This window comes from Lithobates pipiens, unplaced genomic scaffold (assembly GCF_037356315.1).
Source record: "Lithobates pipiens isolate NorthernLeopardFrog02 unplaced genomic scaffold, aLitPip1_a1.2 Scaffold_3, whole genome shotgun sequence".
NCBI lineage: Eukaryota > Metazoa > Chordata > Amphibia > Anura > Ranidae > Lithobates > Lithobates pipiens.
Window position 1 is genome coordinate 233,430,172 of NW_027507790.1, and position 19,543 is coordinate 233,449,714.

Below are 19,543 nucleotides of genomic sequence, written 5' to 3' on the forward strand. Positions count from 1 at the left end.
AGATGAAATACATGCTTTCTGGAAGCTTGGGCCTGGCTGTACTCCTCTCTCCACATGTCTGCACAACCACTAACTATTTGAGAATTGACCAAGAAATGTAAAAAAATACGCTAATGCACTTAAGGGGCCACAAAGCTTTCTTTTAAAGTGCATGTAAACCCTAACAATATACTTCTCTTATTTTTTCCCGTTTGGTCTGCTGAGTATACCATTGAAAGAGTTTTGTTAGATCTGTTCAACAAGTTCAAAAAATACCTGTACGTTTTTCAGAAATTGTATGATCTGATATCTTCCTGGGCCCAAAAAAAGGGCCAGGCATTTTAGACTGAGCAGCCTGTGCGGGGGGGGGTGGATTTCACTGCCGCATGTCAGTCCCGAATTCGGCCACAATTTCAAAGACATCTGTGCAGGTTTCTGCACAGATGTCAATGTAAATCACAGCCCGAAATCATAAAACATAGTACAGAAACTACTTTTTGAAATCGGTACAGCGCCGCAGATGCGGCATCGCACCGATTAGGACAGTGCCATTGACGGCAATTGCCACCGATTTGACATGTCAAATCACATCAGTGTGAAACGGGGCTAAAAGATATTTATCTGAATGGAGCAATTGGCCCCATAGATGACTTTGACGGCTATCTGACCTATCTCACCCAAAATGTGAGATAAACAAATTTAATTTTTTTGGCATCTGAGTCAATCATCAAGTGACATATTCCGTCATACCCCAAAGTACCAAGTATTTCTTGTTGTTCCCAGAGCCTGTATTAAGTAGTTGAGGGAAAAAATGAAGGTGAGTATGTGCTGCTGTTGGGGCTACCATTACTGCCATTAAAGCCAACCACTGTTCTACATGGGCAAAGCACAGGTTCATTTTAAGGTGGTCACTTTGTCATTTGCACGTTTTACTGTATTTAGTGTAAGTGCTAATATCTAGTACACACAATCAGAAAACAAATACAGATTTTGAAGCAATTGTAAGATAATCTGATTGTTAGTGCACAGTTTTCGAGAGCCGTTCATGCGGAATTATCCAAAGGGACAAGCACAAAAAAAATCACGTATGATACCAGAATGAATGATTTTCATTTAATCAGTACAGTATTCATCCAAAAAAAAAATCAGAAGACCAAGAACACACATGCTCGGAAAGGAAAGAATACATTACAATACAACACATTACATTACTTCCGAAGTTGTATTCTGTCGTATGAGAATTTTCATAATTTATAGTAACCTATTGATTTTTGATATGAGATTAGCATGCAAGAAAAACTGGATGATCTTTTGTTCAATATTCTCACTGTGTGTACTAGGCTTTAAGGCTTTCCATTTTCATTATATCTACATTCCAATCCTGTCTTGGAGTAGTCAAAGTTAGGGCATCACTATTCATCATGAAGATAAGTAGCCTTTTGTCATAAATAGAGATAGCTGCCTGTTCTGAATAATTAACAGTCAACACCTAGCCCAATTTAATGTTAGCTTAATGTGGCCAAGATGACTATTTCTTTTTCACTCCACCAGCAGGCTGATCAAAAAATAAAATGAACAGATTCCTCCATCCACGCAAGCAAGGTGGATATCCACCCCACTGAGAAATTGTATTTTGACAGTAGGACCTGCTGTGAAAATACACCGAACGGGGAAACATTTTCCAACTTTCCCACAATCTAATGATTGACTTCTGTTGAAAAGAGATGACCATACATGGATCGATGTTTGGTCGATCTGTTTGGCCAGCCCTTGCTAAACCAGCTGAATTTCAATTCATCTATGGTCAGCTTTTGATATAAAATGACCAATCAGTATCTTTGATCTTTGGGCCTTGCATATTTTCATGTGTGATAGGCACTGGTATTCTCAGAGACAGCTGTGAAGAGGGACACATAAATAGAGAAAAATTAAGAAGATAACCAAAAAACAGCGGACACATAACGTCCTTCAGTTTTTTTTCTGCAAAATCATCTTTCTTTGCAGCAACTTTTTCAAACAGTAGTGGCTGCTATACATAACTCTACGCTTCAACATCCTAGCACTGCCAAGGCAACAGGCAAGACAGAAAAGTAGTTACTAAGCTTTGGAACAGTTGCACTTGCAAAGTGCACAGTCCATTTGCCTTTAGTAAATGAACCTCATTGTAGGGCTGTATGCCGCTCACTGCCATTCTGAGGCCAACAGTCTGGAGATAGACTTGTTGGTGGAGAGATGTTGACTCTAAAGTGGTTGTAAACCCTTACAGTCCACTACAGTACAGTAAATGTGAGTACATATGATGTTATTTATTAAAAGCAAGTATTTTTAAGCAATCTTGCAAGATGATTATGTTTTATTTGCTTTGAGCAATTGAATTTGGCGAAATACATTTTTATGGAGACGTCCTGGTATTCCTGGAGCCATTAGCTGAAAACCGTGTACAATCGAGCTGATCCGTTTGTGGATTATTACTAAAAGTGCTAATAGACCCAAGGGAGTCTTTATTTGAGCAGACATTGCACATGGAGGTGGTGGTGATTACCTGTCAGCACTTATTCTTTGCAAAGACTGTCACAGAGCACAGATTGAGTTTATTCACGTCTCTTCAGCAATCAAGAGTTTTATTTATATTATTGTGCATGTGGACTTTCTGCATATATCTTTTAAGATCACTGGAGTTTATTATTAAGAATATATTAGAAATTTAGTGCACCATTATTTGTTGAATATACACTAGTAGATTTTCACACAGAAATTTGTACGAAAATTCTCGGTACATTCAACAGCTTGACAAATGTCATTTGAAATTTCATTTGCTTTCAACAACTGTTTGTTGAGCCTTGAGTGGACCTGATCATGAGGACCTGGTCATGGGGACTTGATTGTGAGAACTGAGCCTTCTAGGCCAACAGACCACCAACCGTACTGGACCAGATACATTGCATACCAGGAGTGAGGAGCAGAACAACTGGGCTTAACTCCCTACTGCCCACAGTTATTACAAATAGAGACTATTCCTCACTTAGCAGCCCATCAGTCATCCATTGTGTACAGTTTTAAAGGGACATTTAAATGTGCACCACTTTACAAATGGGCCCCAATGATAGTCGGCTTAGTACTGCTAAATAGGTGCTAGGTGCTTGGTACTTTATAGCCACCTCCAGGGGCAAGCTTTGTCAGTAATTTATACGCCCACCCACTATTAGGGTTGGATGCATAGACATTCCTTTAATCAATATTGCTATTTTTTCCACTGTTTTTACCAGTAAAATTTAGTTTTAACTTTATTGCAGTTAGTTAATTGGCATATTGTGGTTTGGTGTACATCCTATTTGGCCTGGCCTGTTTAGACATGCTCAGTTGTCTATCTACTGTTTTGTGCATTGTCTAACTTGCCTTGCCACAATGCATCTATTTAGTTTACTATCAAGTTGCTTGTGGCCTATTTTCTGAGCATTACTGTAGACTGTTACAGTTACTGTTACACAGGTGTAAATGGCCTTCAACCTATAACCAGGTGTTTCAGTGTGGACGGAGCAGTTTGAAGAGTTGTGGCAGAACAGAGATCCCCCATTATATCAAGCGGCTCCTGCCTAATTTTTTGTAAGATTTCATAACTACTTGACTAAAGAAACGGTTCTGAGCATAACAAATAAAGCACTACTATATAAAGGCGTTAAACATTTTCTTTAAAATAGCTTTTTCATTTCCTGTAAAAATTAAGGGAAGACTATACTGCACATCCACTCTTGGAAGGAGTTTAACTTTGTTTGGGAAAACCTTTCACATTTCAGTGTTTATCTGCTCATTCCCACCGTCCTCATTCTGCTGCTCAGTATCAGGCCAATTTGGATGGTATCTGCCTGTTCGCCAAACAAAAAATCAATTATTATGGAAAGCAATAAAAGGCACTCCTGCTTTGTTGTTTCTTAAAAATACAATGATGTAAGCTGTTTATATTGAATGCTGGCTGTGGCATCTGTATCACATTCTTGTGTAACCTGGTCATGTTCTTCTTAGATGTAAACCAGATAGCTGTATGCTCTTGTGCCCATAAATATTTATATGATTCCAGAGAGCAGCATCATTCTATTTTAACAAGATATGACAGACCACATACTGTTAGGGTCATTTGGGAACTCCAAGAATAAAATAAATGCATAGTGCACAGTTATTGTAGAGTGTAGCATTTGTCTGCTGTGAGCGGACCATCATCTCTTGGACTTTGTCTTCCTAACCGCCCACCTACTTCCAGTATCCACGACGGACACATTTTTGTTTCAGATTTCAGCCTACTAGCACTTCACAACCATGACATGCTTTTGTTACAACACTCCGGATCTATAACTTTTTGACAAATTTTTAATTGCTTTTTTTTTATGGTAATCTTTTGTTTATTTTGACCCTGGCAGATGTTTCAAATGAAAAGTCACTCAACAAACACATGTTTCTATAAAGTCTCTTTTAAATTTGTAATTTTAGAACATCTCAGGCTGATGGATGGGAGCTTGATGGTTTTAAAATTGGCCTTTGTATGATTAAACTAATTTAATCGAATCTATTTGTGGACCAAGGACATACCTGGTATGGCCTACAGAACATCAGGTAGCCCTAGTACCAGGCATATCTTGGACGTTCTACCCCCACTTCAACAATTCATAACCCAACTGCAGAATCCCACACCACCGGTACTGATAGACAATTTGACAGCTGAGGCCTCACTCTTTAGAAGAGCCACTGACAGTAGCTCTTTTTTCAGTGATGCTGAAACCACTTGCTAGCATGACCACTGATAAACACAATATAACAATGTGGCTATATTAGTTGCAGCCATGACATGCGGTCGCTGATTTTAGCGTCTAACTGCAGCTTTGAGAAGCTGATTTCCAATATTGTAACTGTGCCTGAAACAATACTCTAGCTATGGCCTCTCTAATGAACTCCTGAGACTCTATATCTTTTAGGATACCTCATACACAGCACTTAGGATCAGAGGGGATGTTAGACTAAATATTTTATTGATCATATATAGAATCCCCATCCAATAAAGGTGGAGTTTGGGACACCGCCACAGCAAATTAATCAAGTTCCCATGATCCCTACTGCATCTGCTACAAAATGTTAGCTATATTTTAATCCTATTTGCTTCCATTTGGTCTGTTGAATTTACCATTGAAAGTGTTTTGTTATATCTGTTTAAAACGTGCCAGAAATTTAGTGAGCTGAGTTTTTCTTGACCAATGCTATCAGTCCTGCCTATTTCACTTCTGTAAACTATAAAGGTAGGGAGACATTTTGTTTTTCCAATATGCTCCCTACTATTCATATGTCTCCATAGATAGAGTACAGCGAGTGAGTGTTGTCACCCTAGTTCATTAATCGTGTCACTGGCAGGATCACCAGATAAAAATAAAGGAGAAATAGCCTAAAATATAAGAAAGCAACTACAGGCCCCACATCTAAGGGCTGATAAGCATATAAGAAAATTATTTTTCTTTAATCTGCCTATAGTTCTGGATATATGGATGATTTTATTATGAGGTTTGCACTAAGGGTAACCCTTTTTATGCATGTATTTGTGTGCTCTGTTGGAATTGTCTTAAACTGTCCCAGGTTTACATTGAGGGCCTGAGCTGTACCCATAATAATCACCCACTGGGTTCATGGTTCTTTGAAAGTGGAAATCTCCTTTAATTGAGTAAATAGTGAAACAAAGCCAGGACATTCTGAATTTCTGGAACAAGAAGGCTGTGACTGTAAAATTGCTTCCTCTACGGATTTTAAAGAGTATAGCTATCCCAGACACAGGCCAGAATCCCCCATCAGGGCAATAAATATGTTTTATTGTCCTGAAATTGCTGTGAGTTTTGATAAACCCTCAACATTAATTTTTTTCCTTTTTTTTTTTTTTTTGCTGGCTGTCTCTAAAGTGTTTTTGCATAATTGACATTCTTCGGGCAAAAATATGCGAAGGACAAAAATGCAAACAATCAGTGTGTTCTCTGCTCTTCTACGGAATGGAACCAGGTTCTGAAATATTATCATTAAATTATGATTACTTAAGGATCAGTCACACTTTGGTTGCACAGTGCGAGTCTGTGTTAATCATGTACATGTTCCTACCACAGTCTAAACATGCTCCGACCACAATTTAGTAAAAGAAGCCACAAACAGAATTTAGAATAATAAAATCTAGTCTCGTATTTGGCTATTACATTTGCTGTATTTTTCACATATAGGAAAAATGTGAGAAGTATTTACTTTTAATTTTTTTCAGCTTTTGGTTAGCTTCTATCTAGAATGAATGGGGCCAAGTCAAAGAAGCAAGCTTTGCTCGTCTAGTGTCTGGAGACCCACCAGGCAGAATTTGTTAAATTTGAATTCCAGCTTATACTGTGTTCTTGTGAAACAATACAAAAGTGCACGGGCTTCTGCACCCTACCTTTTATGTTGTCATCTGGGCCCGGGCTCTAAAGACTCGACTTGGTCACAATTTAGTTTTATCCTACTCCCGTGGCACCCTTTGATCTCCTTTTGTTTAAATCAGCTCCACTGAGAAATTGCAGTTCTGGAAGATGTTACAAAAAGCTGTATGGCTTCTACTGCTCTTTGGTTTCTGCAGGTAGATGGAAGTGGGGGAATGTAGGTCTCCGCACCATAATTAACTCCAGGTGCCTTGAGAAATAAACATACTTCACGCGAACACTTGGAAACAGGTTGGCAAACTTCATTTCAGATCCTTACTTTATTTGCCAAGTATCCTTTAGCAAACTGGTACATAGCTTAGTGGTTAGCACCTTACAACATTGGGGTTCCCAGTTTGATTCCCAGTGCTTGCATTGGTTTCCTCTGGGTACTCCGGTGTCTGTCCAAATACATGTTGGTAGGGTAATTGGCTTGGTATTTCACTACTTGTAATCACCTTGTCAAGTTCAATGTCATAATTAGAAAATCTTCAGCCTTGGTGTCCCCTTATTACTGCAAGAATGTTTTTAAAGGGATAGTCAATATATTAACTGTTGTGCTCAAAAATATATAAAAGTGAATCAAACTGTAAAAAAACAAAAAACAGCCTATGAGAAAACAGTCTACAAAGAAAAATCTTCTCATTAAGGCTCCGTTCACATATGCTGTTGCCGCGGCTTACAGCATGGGGTCCAGTGGGTCCATTTTCACCGCTTCAGATGTGAATCAGGTCCAAATTTTTGCCTGAATTTGCACCTGAATTGGACCAGAAGACACAAAGCACCCTTCTTCAATGCAGACTGCAGCCACCCCGAAGATATGTGAAATAGATGCGAGGAAAGCTGCATCCAATTCACATATGTGTGAACCCGGCCTTAAGAATATGTAATTTGCATTAAAGATTTTTCTTTGTTTTATCACAGGCTGTTTTTTGTTTCTTAGTTTTTTTTCACAATTTGATTCACTTTTATGTATTTTAGTGCAGCACTTAAAGTGGGGTGCCCCCTAAAAAAAAAAAATTAAAAGTCTGCAGCTACAAATACTGCAGCTGCTGAATTTTAATAATCGGACACTTACCTGTCCCAGGGTCTAGCGATGCAGGGGAACGATGCTCCCCCTTGTTCCCCGCTCCGCTCGCGGAGCTGGCATTCTAACTGTGGCCACAGCCGGGCACCCACTGCACATGCACGAGTGGCGCCATAATACGCCACACAGTCATCTGGGACACGTGACAGGTCCCAGATAACTGTGCGGCGCGAGGGGAAGTGATGTCACCAGCCCGGGCATTTAAGAAGGAAGACTACGAGGGACCCCCTAGCAATAGGCATTTAGAGGTGAGTATAAAAAATATTTTCTCCAATTTTTTTTATGAATTTTCATCTATTTTGCTTTGGTGGCAACACCACTTTAATATATATATATATATATATATATATATATATATATATATATATATATATATATATATATATACTTAGCTTACTTTGATAAATATCCCAGGGTGTGCTAGCAACTAAGATTTATTCTGTTGTGTTTGTACTTTTTGTAGACATAATAAAGGGATAGTTCACCTTTACAGAAGATGGACTAATACTAATACTGGACTCCTTACCCCCTGATCCCTGTTTGTTGAGTTTTCAGCACCCCTGCAGCCTCTCCAGTAGTCTGCTGATTTGAAATCCCCACTTTTCTCCCTCTTTTCCATGCAACTTTTTACAAGACCGACCAGATCAATTCACTGTGACAGCGCGGTCAATCAGAATCGATCTGGTCCTTTCCAGAAGTGCTGCACAGTGAAGATGGAGAAGAGTGGGGATTTGAAATCCCTAGACTGCTGGACCAGCTACATTGATGCTGACAACCCGGAAACCCCAGAGATAGGTACAGCAGGGGTAAGGAGGGTGTCCAGTGTTAGTTTACCTTCACTTTTTATTTGTAAAGCTGAACTAACCCTTTAAAGTGTATGTCAAGGAAAAATAAAAAATAAATAAAAGCATATGCAGATTCAGGTACAAATCAGGCCCCAAATTTTGCCTGAATTCACACCTAAATCGCACCAGAAGACACACATTCTTCAATGTAGACTTAGACCTCCCGAAGCTATGGGAACCGCCTCCATTGAGAGACGGTCACACTCTCCTGTCATGCAAATATATGCAGAACAACTGTGCAAATTATGCACATTTCTCTGATTTATCCCTTTCAAGACCCTACAAGTACAGAAAAATACCCATTGATCTGCCAGAAATGCACTCAGCAACTAAGTTCCTCTTTTCAACTGACACTGCATGCCTTTCTGTGGACTGAAATTGCAAGACAATGGGGTAGATTTACTAAAGGCAAATAGACTGTGCACTTTGCAAATGCAGTTGCACCTCTGCAAGTGCAGTTGCTCCATGTGCAAGCAAAAACACAGTTTTTTATTTTCCTTGCATCTGGGTATTTTTTTTAAAGTGAAGGTTTACCTCATTTACTAAGCTCTGGAGCAACTGCATTTGCAGTGCACAGTCTATTTGATTTAGTAAATGTACTCCATGGTGTCAGCCCTGCCAGCTCAGCTGTCTGTTGTCCATCTGCTACCTGCCCAGTCTCCTCAATTGCACGTCATTGCACATCTCTGAAATCGCTCCAGAAGCCGTACTGAAATGGGGGTTTGAAGTCGTGTGAGTTCAGCTGAACTTGCAGGAGTTCAAACCCACATTTCAGTGTGAACCTAGGATGAGACCCCTTTCACACGGGCTTTTCGATCAGGTCTGCCTGTCAGTTTTTCAGGCGGACCCAATCGGAACACTTCATTCACCTCTATGGAGCAACGGATGTCAACGGTGACATGTGCACTGACATCCAGCTAAATCCGATCCGATCCTATGCGTGAAATCCAGATGGATGGTGACTCTATTTTTCATCTGTCTGGAGGATCGGATCAGATGGGATCAGATGAAACACTAATAGGCGGTCCATTTTCATCCCATAGAGGAGAGCAGGGCTCTGACAGGTCCGTCTCCGCACAGTGAGGACCTGTCACCCGCCTGCTCAGCGGAGATCAACAGATCGATCCCCCGCTGAGCAAATGCGGAGTCCGTCAGGCAGAAAGAGCCCTTATTGTCAATGCTTAATTGAACAAGCTGAAGTTAGAAGCTGATTGGCTGCCATGCAGAGTTGGACCAGATTCTGAGTGCTCCAGTTCAGGTATATCTCCTACAATGTGAAAGTATTCTGCTATCTGTATAGTCCCATCTCCCTGCTGTTCAGGTTTATTTCAGGATAGCTGTAAAATAAGCCATGAAAAGTTGGCTATTTTGAACCCCCTCATTGCTAAGTTGATACCATATATACAGGAGTTGATTAAAAAAAAAAGGTTAAATTATTTTAAAACCCCAATGCATAATTCTCAATTATTTTTAATGAATGCATAACTGGACTGATATATATATATATTTATATATATATATATATATATATATATATATATATATATATATATATATATATATATAATTTATTTAATGTATATTTGCCGGGATTAGGAACTAAGGGGTGATATGTTATAAAATGGTACAGGGGAGACAGCTACTGCCGGAACTGAGAGAAGTAAGTGGATGATATAAAGGATTCCTAGCGCCTACGCAATAAAATTAGAGCCTTTCCATATGAACATTTCAGGCAGGGCTGTGTATTGCGGAGTTGGTAAGAATTGTATGTTAATTGGGCTAATTTCCATGTGTCTGGTCCTATGGCGAGCCTCTGGAAAGTTGAGTAACTGTTCAGAATCCCATCCTGTGCCTTATTCTTGTTTTCCAGAGCCCAGTATAAGCCATGTAGGATAGTGTCTGGTTTCATTTTTCAAACTACCATTGGCCTGCATAATGAAAAGTGATGCCAATACCCAAACAATAAACTGCCCTTCATTATTGACTTTCCCAGTACATGCTAAATAAACCTAGTTGCTATAGGTGATAAAACTGGATTTAGTTTGCAGAACTCCATATTAATTACGGTACCCTCTTTAAGATAAATCCATAAATGAAAAAAATATATATTTTTGTGTGGACATTGCTAAGCTTCATCACCCATAACATGTCCTGACTTTTTGATATTTCAGTAGGGATCGCCTCACTGGAGAGAAATCCTCTCATTGTGGACACAGACCATGAATAAAAATCTGGCATTGGCTCTAACCCTTGTCTATTCTGTACAAAATATATTTTTTTGACTAAAGTGGATTTAAAAGTTGTACATAAACCCTGTCAATGAACTACTAATATTTGCTTCCTTTTGGTATGTTAAATATACCTTTGAAAAGTTTTGTTATATCTTTTTTTATGATTAAAGAAAATACCTGCCAGGAATCCAGTGCTGTCTTGTGCACTATTTTCTCAAGCAGTTCTATCAGCCCTGCCTAGGGTACCTTGGTTTACTACAAAACGCACCAGAGGGGTAGTTTTCTTCATCCTAACATACATCCTGTCCTAGGATAACAACCCTGCTTCTCCATAGATATAGTGCAGTAAGTGATCATTGTCACCCTACCACAGGAAGTGTAAAAATTACCTGGTGCAAAGAAGAAAAATAAAAGGTCTAAAAATTAAAACCTACACAGCTGTACTTTTAGTTCAAATTGTGCTTTAATTAAAACCACCCACCTTCCTGTGCAGCCCACTGGTTACATAGTTGTCTTCCTTCTAGCAATCATTCCTGTGCAGTACTGCTTAGTGCTGTGCAGCCTTTCCTCCAAAAATGTCCGTGCTGGGTCAGCTTAGTGGGCCATGCTCCCATTTTATTATATGGGAGTGCCACAATATTTGGGCCGATAAAGACTGCCATGAGTAAGGCTTTCCTATAATTATGATTGAATATGGCTGCATGCACACTAAAAAGTCTGGTAGGGAAATTTTCGCAGGAAAAGTTATACAGCACCAGGTAGGGCTACGTAATAAAGATTGATGGAACTAGGTAAGTATTTACCTATTATGTATCTCCACTCATGAAAGAGGGGGATTCATTCCCTGAGTAGAGTTACATAATAGTTAAGCAGGTACAGTTGTCCTTTGACGTTTCTTTTGGTACTTGACAAGGGTCAAAAAACATGGTGTTTATCAATAAAATGGTGGTACCCATCTCAGGTGTGGAGTCCTCTAGTTGGTCTTGTTCAGCTTAGATTGACTGGGTAGTGTAACGTGGTAAGGGTCTGTGGTCAGTTAGGATTGTCCTTGAGGCAGTATTTGGCAGCTGCGGACAGAACTTAGCTTAATGGTGCCACAGACTCCAAAGTTGTGGGAGATGGTATTGTCAAAGATCTGCAACCATACTTTGATCTGGATTGTTCTGACTGTTTTATATTTTCTGTTATTTCTGGTTTTGTTAATAAAAGGCCGGACCGGCCATTTAACTCCAACGGGAATTTAGTGACGTTATGCAAAAGTAAAGGCGGGTGGAGTTGGGTACAGAGTTATGTGAATAACGTTAAATAGATGGGATCTCAACTACCCTAGTCAAAAGGGGGATTCATTCCCTAAGTGGAGTTACATAATAGTTGAATAGGTATAGTTGTCCTTTGATGTTTCTTTTGGTAAAAAACATTAAAATATCCTAATAAGTTGTTACTTCTTATTATTCCATGTAGGTGATTGCAGACTACTATGGAATTCAAGGAAACTTTGAACTCCGACCAAACGTGAAGCTCCTGTGGGGATCTGGTAGAATAAGACTAGAAGAAAATAAAGTATTCGAACAAGTGCCTCCATGTAAAACATGTAAGTTATTTATGTAATAATTGTATCATATAAAGGGTGCCAGTCTTCTTATAATATATTTAAGCACAATTAGCCGCTGCCCCTTTAAGTGTAAAAAACACTATGCAAATTATTCAGATCATAAAGATGGAAGCTACTTCTATCTCTATATACACACACCCCTAACCACATTCCTCTTTGGGTAAAGCAATAATCACAAGTAAAAGTGGAATAAACAAAAAATATTTAAAAATATATATATATAAAAACCAGTTGTGAACAAACAACCAAATTCTTTTCAATTAGTGTCCATACAAATTTGTTCCCCCAGTGTCCATACACCTATACATAATATACATTCAAAGCTTTTATGCAGTTAAAGTGGAAGAAAACCCATCGATTTAAACAGTTAAAAAAAAAAGGCATGCCAGGAATGCTAACTGCACATTGGCTGTGCTCTCAGCCAAACTATCAAACCATCCAATGGCTGGTGTCATAACGAATCACATGTGCAGCACCATAGCAGTTGAAGATTAAATAGAGGCAAAGATGGCAGCTTCCTTGGCTGAAAATGATAGGGGAGTTTACTTCCACTTTTAAGTTCAGTGTCCAAACAGTAATCCCATACACCGTGAAAATATCCATGACTGTTTCTTCCCACAGAAAAGTACTCCACCACGTGTGGTAAGATACACCACTCACCAGATCTGCATGGCCATATAGACTTACTGACCTGTCTTGGCATTGTGTTCTTGTTCGTAATTAAAATAAACAATAATAAGATATACATCACACGGATCCTCTTATATTGTAATAAGGAAATGTCCTTGGCTGGTTTTGTCGAATGCCCTGTACACACGGTCGGAATTTCCGACGGAAAATGTGCAATCGGATCTAGGTGTTGGAAAATCTGATCGTGTGTGGGCTCAATCTGACTTTTTCCGTCGGGATTTCCAACACACAAAGTTTGAGAGCAGGATCTAAAATTTTCCAACAACAAAATCCGATCGTTTAAATTCCGATCGTGTGTAGACAATTCCAACGGACAAAGTGCCACGCCTGCTCAGAATAAATTACGAGACAAAAGCTATTGGTTACTGACCCGTTTATAGTCCTGTCGTACGTGTTCTACGTCACCGCGTTCTAAACGATCGGATTTTCCGACAAATTTGTTCGACCGTGTGTGGGCAAGAAAAGTTTAAGCTAAAATCCGTCAGGAAAAATCAGATGGATTTTGTCGTCGGGATGTCTGACCATGTGTACAAGGCATGAATGTGCCACAAATGGAGGTTGATTTAATAAAACTGGAGAGTGCAAAATCTGGTGAAAATCTGCATAGAAACCGCTTCCAAGTTTTATTGTCAAAGCCTTATTGAACAAGCTGAAGTTAAAAGCTGATTGGCTGCCATGCACAGCTGCACCAAATTTTGCACCCTCCAGTTATAGTAAAGCAACCCCAAGGTCTTCTTTCCCCTGAGAATGGAAAAAGAGCCCTGTGCAAGCTCTGATATAATAAATATCCCCAAAAAATATATTAGTTTAGGCCAATACGCATTCTTATACATATTTTTGGTAAAAAAAATCGCAATAAGCTTTTATTGATTGATAAGTTATAACGTCTACAAAATAGGGGATAATTTTATGGTATTTTTATTAATATTTAATTTTTTACTAGTAATGGCGGCTATTTTATCATGACTGCAACATTATGGCGGACAGATCGGACACTTTTGGCGCTATTTTGGGACCACATTTATACAGCGATCAGTGCGATTAAAAATGCACTGATTACTGTGTAAATGTGACTGGCAGTGAAGGGGTTAACCACTAGGGGGCGCTGCAGGGGTTAAGTATGTACTAGGAAGTGATTCTAACTGTGGGGAGGAGGGGCTACATGTCACACGACACTGATCACCGCTCTTGATTACAGGGAGTTGTGATCAGTGTCAGTTTCGCTAGGAAGAAATTGGAAATGCTAGTTTACATCAGCATTTCTCCGTTCTTCCTCTCCGTGAGACAATTGCAGGTATCCCAGCGCACATCGAGTCTACGGGACTCATGATCACACTCACACACACTCGCTTGCGGCGCGCGCCCACAATGCTGCTTCTTAAAGGGCAACGCACAGGTACGTTAATAGGCCTGTATGTGCCCTTCTGCCAACGTATATCAAAATGAGCTGGTCAGCAAGGGGTTAATAATTATAATTATTACTAATCAAACAACATTAGAATTCTACTATAGCTCGTGGGCAGAGCATTCGACATGAAATTTACAGTCGCGGCGTCGTACAGTTTAGCTGCTGCATCAAATATTCTTAGAACATCCGACAGACACCATAAGCCTTTAATTGACAGAATCAAGCTTAATTAATTCGGATTTTTGTACGAATGCATTTTTTAATGAAACAAAATAAATAAAAATTAATTTCGGGAGTAACTAAATACATTTATTTTTCGTACGAAACTGAAATTCCGAAACAAAATATTTCAGTGTGCACATGTCTAGTTATGATAAAAGCACTGGTTTGTTGCAAAGGAACCTGGCTATAATTCTTACTTTTTTTTCCAATACTTTATGACTGCAGGGGTATTGCTAGGTCTACAAAAGATCTGGGGCTAAAGCCCATAGCAGCGTGGTAAAGAAAGTCATACGCTTGGGCGGGCATACGCATGTATATAATATACATGTATGTGTATATATGTGTATATTTTATATTATATACTATCATTAAATTGGGGTTCCCAGAGAGCCCCCCCTTGCATCAGGGTTCCCATAGAACCCCCTTACATCAGGGTCCCCAGAGAGCCCCCCTTACATCAGGGTCCCCAGAGAGCCTCCCCTTACATCAGGGTTCCCAGAGAGCCCCCCCCTTACATCAGGGTTCCCAGAGAGCCCCCCCTTACATCAGGGTCCCCAGAGAGCCCTCCTTACATCAGGGTCCCCAGAGAGCCCCCCCCCTTACATCAGGGTCCTCAGAGAGCTTGTTACGTCACCTGCCACAAGATGCAGCTTGTCTTGTCGCCTGCCACCAAATGCAGATTGTCCCTTGCCACCAAATGCGGATTGTCACTTGCTGTGTCACCTGCCACCATATGCAGCACATACAAATTGACTGGGTCCCAGAGAGAGGGCGGGCAGTGAGAGATGATGTAATCTCTCTGCTGCCCGCAGCGACACAGTGAGGGCGGAACTGTGGTGACAGGCTAGGGTTTACAGATAAACTAGGGTAGTATAGATTCCCCCCCCCCTCCATGGCCTACACTCACCTGGTGCCCCTTTTCAGGAGCTCATGTGAGAAAATTCCTCCCAGCTCTATCATATGGGTGGAGCAAGGGAGGAGACTCGCTCTCACACTCATCTCTGGGCTCTGGCTGTCACTGAAGCACCGAGTGCAGACTCTTTGAGAGTGCCGTGGCTTTGCGGGACAGCGCTGTGTCAGGCAGCCCACAACATCATTACTGAGTCTGCTCTCAGTGCGAATTGTGCAGGTAGTGCCTGCCTTGCTCTGACGCCTCTCTCAAATTGCCGCCTGGATCCATAGGGACCCATGGTAGGACTGATTCTGGCTATGGGCCCTAGATTCGGGGCTATAGCCCCAGAAGCCACCTGCTAGCAACTGAGTGACTAACTGCAGCCAGTATATGAAAACCCGGGGAGATACATTAAAGGCAGGAAACAGGGCATCAGGTTTCTTTTAATTTTCCTGCTAATTTATGAATAAAACATGCACACATGCATCCTCCCTAAATTGGTAAAAGGCCCATGTGCGACTCTATCATTGCCATCAGAAATGGTACACAGATGCACCAGCAGTGGGACCTTGTAGGACCCAGATCGATATCCTGGATGAATGGAAGGACTGACCGGGTCAGCCATCCTGCATTCCTTATGACCGCCAAGAACCAGTACAAGTCCATAGAGCCCTGCTAACAATCATCCTACCTGCCAAAAAAACAAATTAGAAATTGCCTTTGCAATCATCATTGCTAAATTTGGCACTACTGATGGCTCCCTACAAAATAGGATACAGGAAATTTCACACCCATTTGTACACCGCTGCATCCTCAATTACCTCTAAATAAAAAAAAAATGTAACAGCTCTTTGCAGAATGGAAGTATAATTTGCACCTGTTATTGCCTTGACTTCCTTAATTAATTTTTCCTGTGACTTGGGCCAATTGCACTCTAACAATCACAGTTTTGACAATGCCTTTTATCCAGTGAAATCCATTTTTAACCACTTCAGCTCCAGAAGGTTCACCCCCCCTCCCCCCCCCCCCCCCTTCCTGACCAGGCCATTTTTTGCGATCCAGCACTGCGTTGCTTTAACTGACCCTTGCGCGGTCATGCAATGCTGTGCCCGAATAAATTTAATGTTCTTTTTTCCACCACAAATAGAGCTTTCTTTTGTTGTTATTTGCTCACCTCTGCGGTTTTTATTTTTTGCGCTATAAACGAAAAAGGATAGACAATTTTGAAAAAAAAACAATATTTTTTACATTCTGCTATAAAACACATCCAACAAAATAATTTAAAAAAATCGAATTTCTTCATCAATTTAGGCCAATATGTATTCTGCTACATGTTTTTTGTAAAAAAATTACAATAAGCGTATATTGATTGGTTTGTAGTGTCTACAAACTATGGGATAGATTATTTTTTTCCACTAGTAATGGCGGTGATCAATGATTTTTAGCGCGACTGCGACATTTCGGCAGACAAATCTTACCCCAAGTGACACTTTTTGGGGACTAGTGACACCAATGCAGTGCACAAATGCACTGACACTGTACTAATGACACTGCCAGGGAAGGGGTTAACATTAGGAGCAATCAAAGGGTTAAATGTATTCCATGAGAGTGCTTGCTAACTGTGTGGGAGATGCTTTGACTGGGGAAAGACAGAAACCTGTGTTCCTGCCTAGCAGAAAAACAAGATCTCTATCTTCCCCACTGGCAGACTGCCGTTCTGTCAGGCTCAGGTGTGATAGCTGGGTGCCGGCAGACTATGGGTCCGCCGAACCTGCTGATTGGCTCTCGTTGTGTCTAATCACAGCGGGAGTGGGTCGCTGGCAGCGAGCGCGTGTGCCCCAGACCCAAGAAAAAAAATCACGTACAGGTACATGATTTTGCACTTAAAGAGGAAGCAAACCCTGATGGGTTTACTTCCTCTTTGTCTCCCTGCAAAAGTAAAGCATAATGGGCTACTATTACAGTATGTGTCACTTACCTGACACAGGAGCCAGCAATGTCACCGCTGTCCCCTGTAGCACGAAGTGTCCATCTTCTTCCGGCTATTGCTGCTCCGGCCACTCACAGCGCCGGAGCAGCGATTACGTCACTCCCGCGCATGCGCACGGGAGCCGCCACTAATGGCATATCGCCGTTAGCAGCGGCATGCCCAATGCCCCAGCGCGCCGCTGTCTATGGCGCATGTGCCGTAGACAGCGGTGCCTGTCTTTTTGTAAATATCTCCTAAACCGTGTAGGTTTAAGAGATTTTTCTTGGACCTACAGCTAAGCCTTAATCTAGGCTTACCTGTAGGTCAAAGTGGTTTGTAAGGGTTTACAACCACTTTAAGGGCCACCCTGCCACAGTATATGTACTTGGGGGGGTCTTTAAGTGGTTAAAGGAAAACTTTTCTTTTAACCTTGTTTTCATATTCGTCTCTTTCTAAATCGCCTTATTCTGGTCATTGGGAAATTGTTTCTGTGTCACAGCTTTGGCATATCTGCCATAATAGTATTTAATACTCAAATCTAGTATTTTTTGAATTTTCAGCTTTTAATAAAAATAATACCTGGTGATTCTGCCATGAAAGTTTTTGTTTAGGTCAGTGTTTGCCAACCTTTTTTCAGTCATGGTACCCTTTTAACCACTTCAGCCCCGGACCATTTGGTTGGCCAAAGACCAGAGCACTTTTTGCGTTTCGGCACTGTGTCAATTTAGCTGACAGTTGCGCAGTCGTGTGACGTGGCTCCCAAACAAAATTGACATCCTTTTTTTCCCACAAATAGAGCTTTCTTTTGGTGGGATGTGATCACCTCTGCGGTTTTTATTTTTTTGCGCTATAAACAAAAAAAGAGTGACAATTTTGAAAAAAAAAACAATATTTTTTACTTTTTGCTATAATAAATATCCCCCCAAAAAATATAAAAAAAACTTTTTTTTCCTCAGTTTAGGCCGATACGTATTCTTCTACATATTTTTGGTAATATGGTGGACAGATCAGACACTTTTAGCTCTATTTTGGGACCATTCACATTTATACGGCAATCAGTGCGATTAAAAATACATTACTGTGTAAATGGGACTGACAGTGAAGGGGTTAACCACTAGGGGGCACTGAAGGGGTTAAGTGTGTCCTAGGGATGTTTTCTAACTGTAGGGGGGATGGGCTACGTGTGTCATGACACTGATCACCTCTCCCGATCACAGGGAGCTGTGATGAGTTGTCCTGTCACTACATGCTTGTTTACTTCAGCATTTCCCTGTTCTTCTTCTCCGTGAGACGATCATGGGTATCCCCGTGGACATGGAGTCCACGGGACCCACGATCACACCCTTGGAGCTTTGCGGCGGGTGCGTGTGCCCACAATGCCGAGTCTTAAAGGGCAATGTACAGTTATGTTAATATGCCTGTATGTGCCATTCTGCCAACATATATCGGCCTGAGCCGGTTGGCAAGTGGTTAATTTCTTCACAGCCTCAAGGCACCCAATTCTAAAATGTAAAAAATTAAACTAATAGTTTTACATATTGCAGCAATATAAACACGCAGACCACCCAATATTAGAGGTGATTTATTCCTCCACCATTGCACACTGTTACTGACTAGTATGCCAATGTTTCTCTTCTCCTTCAGTTTCTCTCCCTTTCTCCGTTAACATGACTCCAGTGCTGACAGAGAGGGGCAAGAGGACAAACAAGGATGTGCAGGCACCTTATATCCTCCCTATCAACCAATATATATATAATAATTGGTTGTTCGGATGCCAGTGGCTGACCCACACAATGCCCAAGGATATAAAACTGCACATTAACCGATTCCCGGCCAGCGCACGCCGATGTACGTCGGCAGAATGGCACGGGCAGGCATATTGGCGTACAGGTACGTCCAATCTTCAATGCCGCCCTGCCATCGCGAGCATGCCGGTCGGGACCTCCGTGAGTCCAGTCGCGGGTCCCGCAGACTTGATCGCCGCGGGCTTACTCGCGATCGTCTCATGGGACGGCTGAATGGAGAAATGCCGTTGTAAACAGAATTTCTCCATTCTGCCTAGCAACTAGTGATGCTGATCTCTGCTCCATGTGATTGGAGCAGAGATCAGTGTTCACTAAATGAAAGCCCAACCCCCCAGAGTT

The 19,543-nt window shown here is 41.0% G+C and overlaps 1 protein-coding gene across 2 annotated transcripts in view; it reads left to right on the forward strand.

Annotated features, from left to right (window-relative positions):
- Positions 1-19,543, forward strand: part of NPR3 (natriuretic peptide receptor 3) — a 154,057-nt gene that overhangs the window by 124,415 nt on the left and 10,099 nt on the right. For both annotated transcript variants that reach the window (XM_077462893.1, XM_077462892.1), the window contains exon 6: positions 12,068-12,197. In XM_077462893.1, the coding sequence (XP_077319019.1) occupies positions 12,068-12,197 (130 nt within the window). The remainder of the gene's footprint in view (positions 1-12,067; positions 12,198-19,543) is intronic.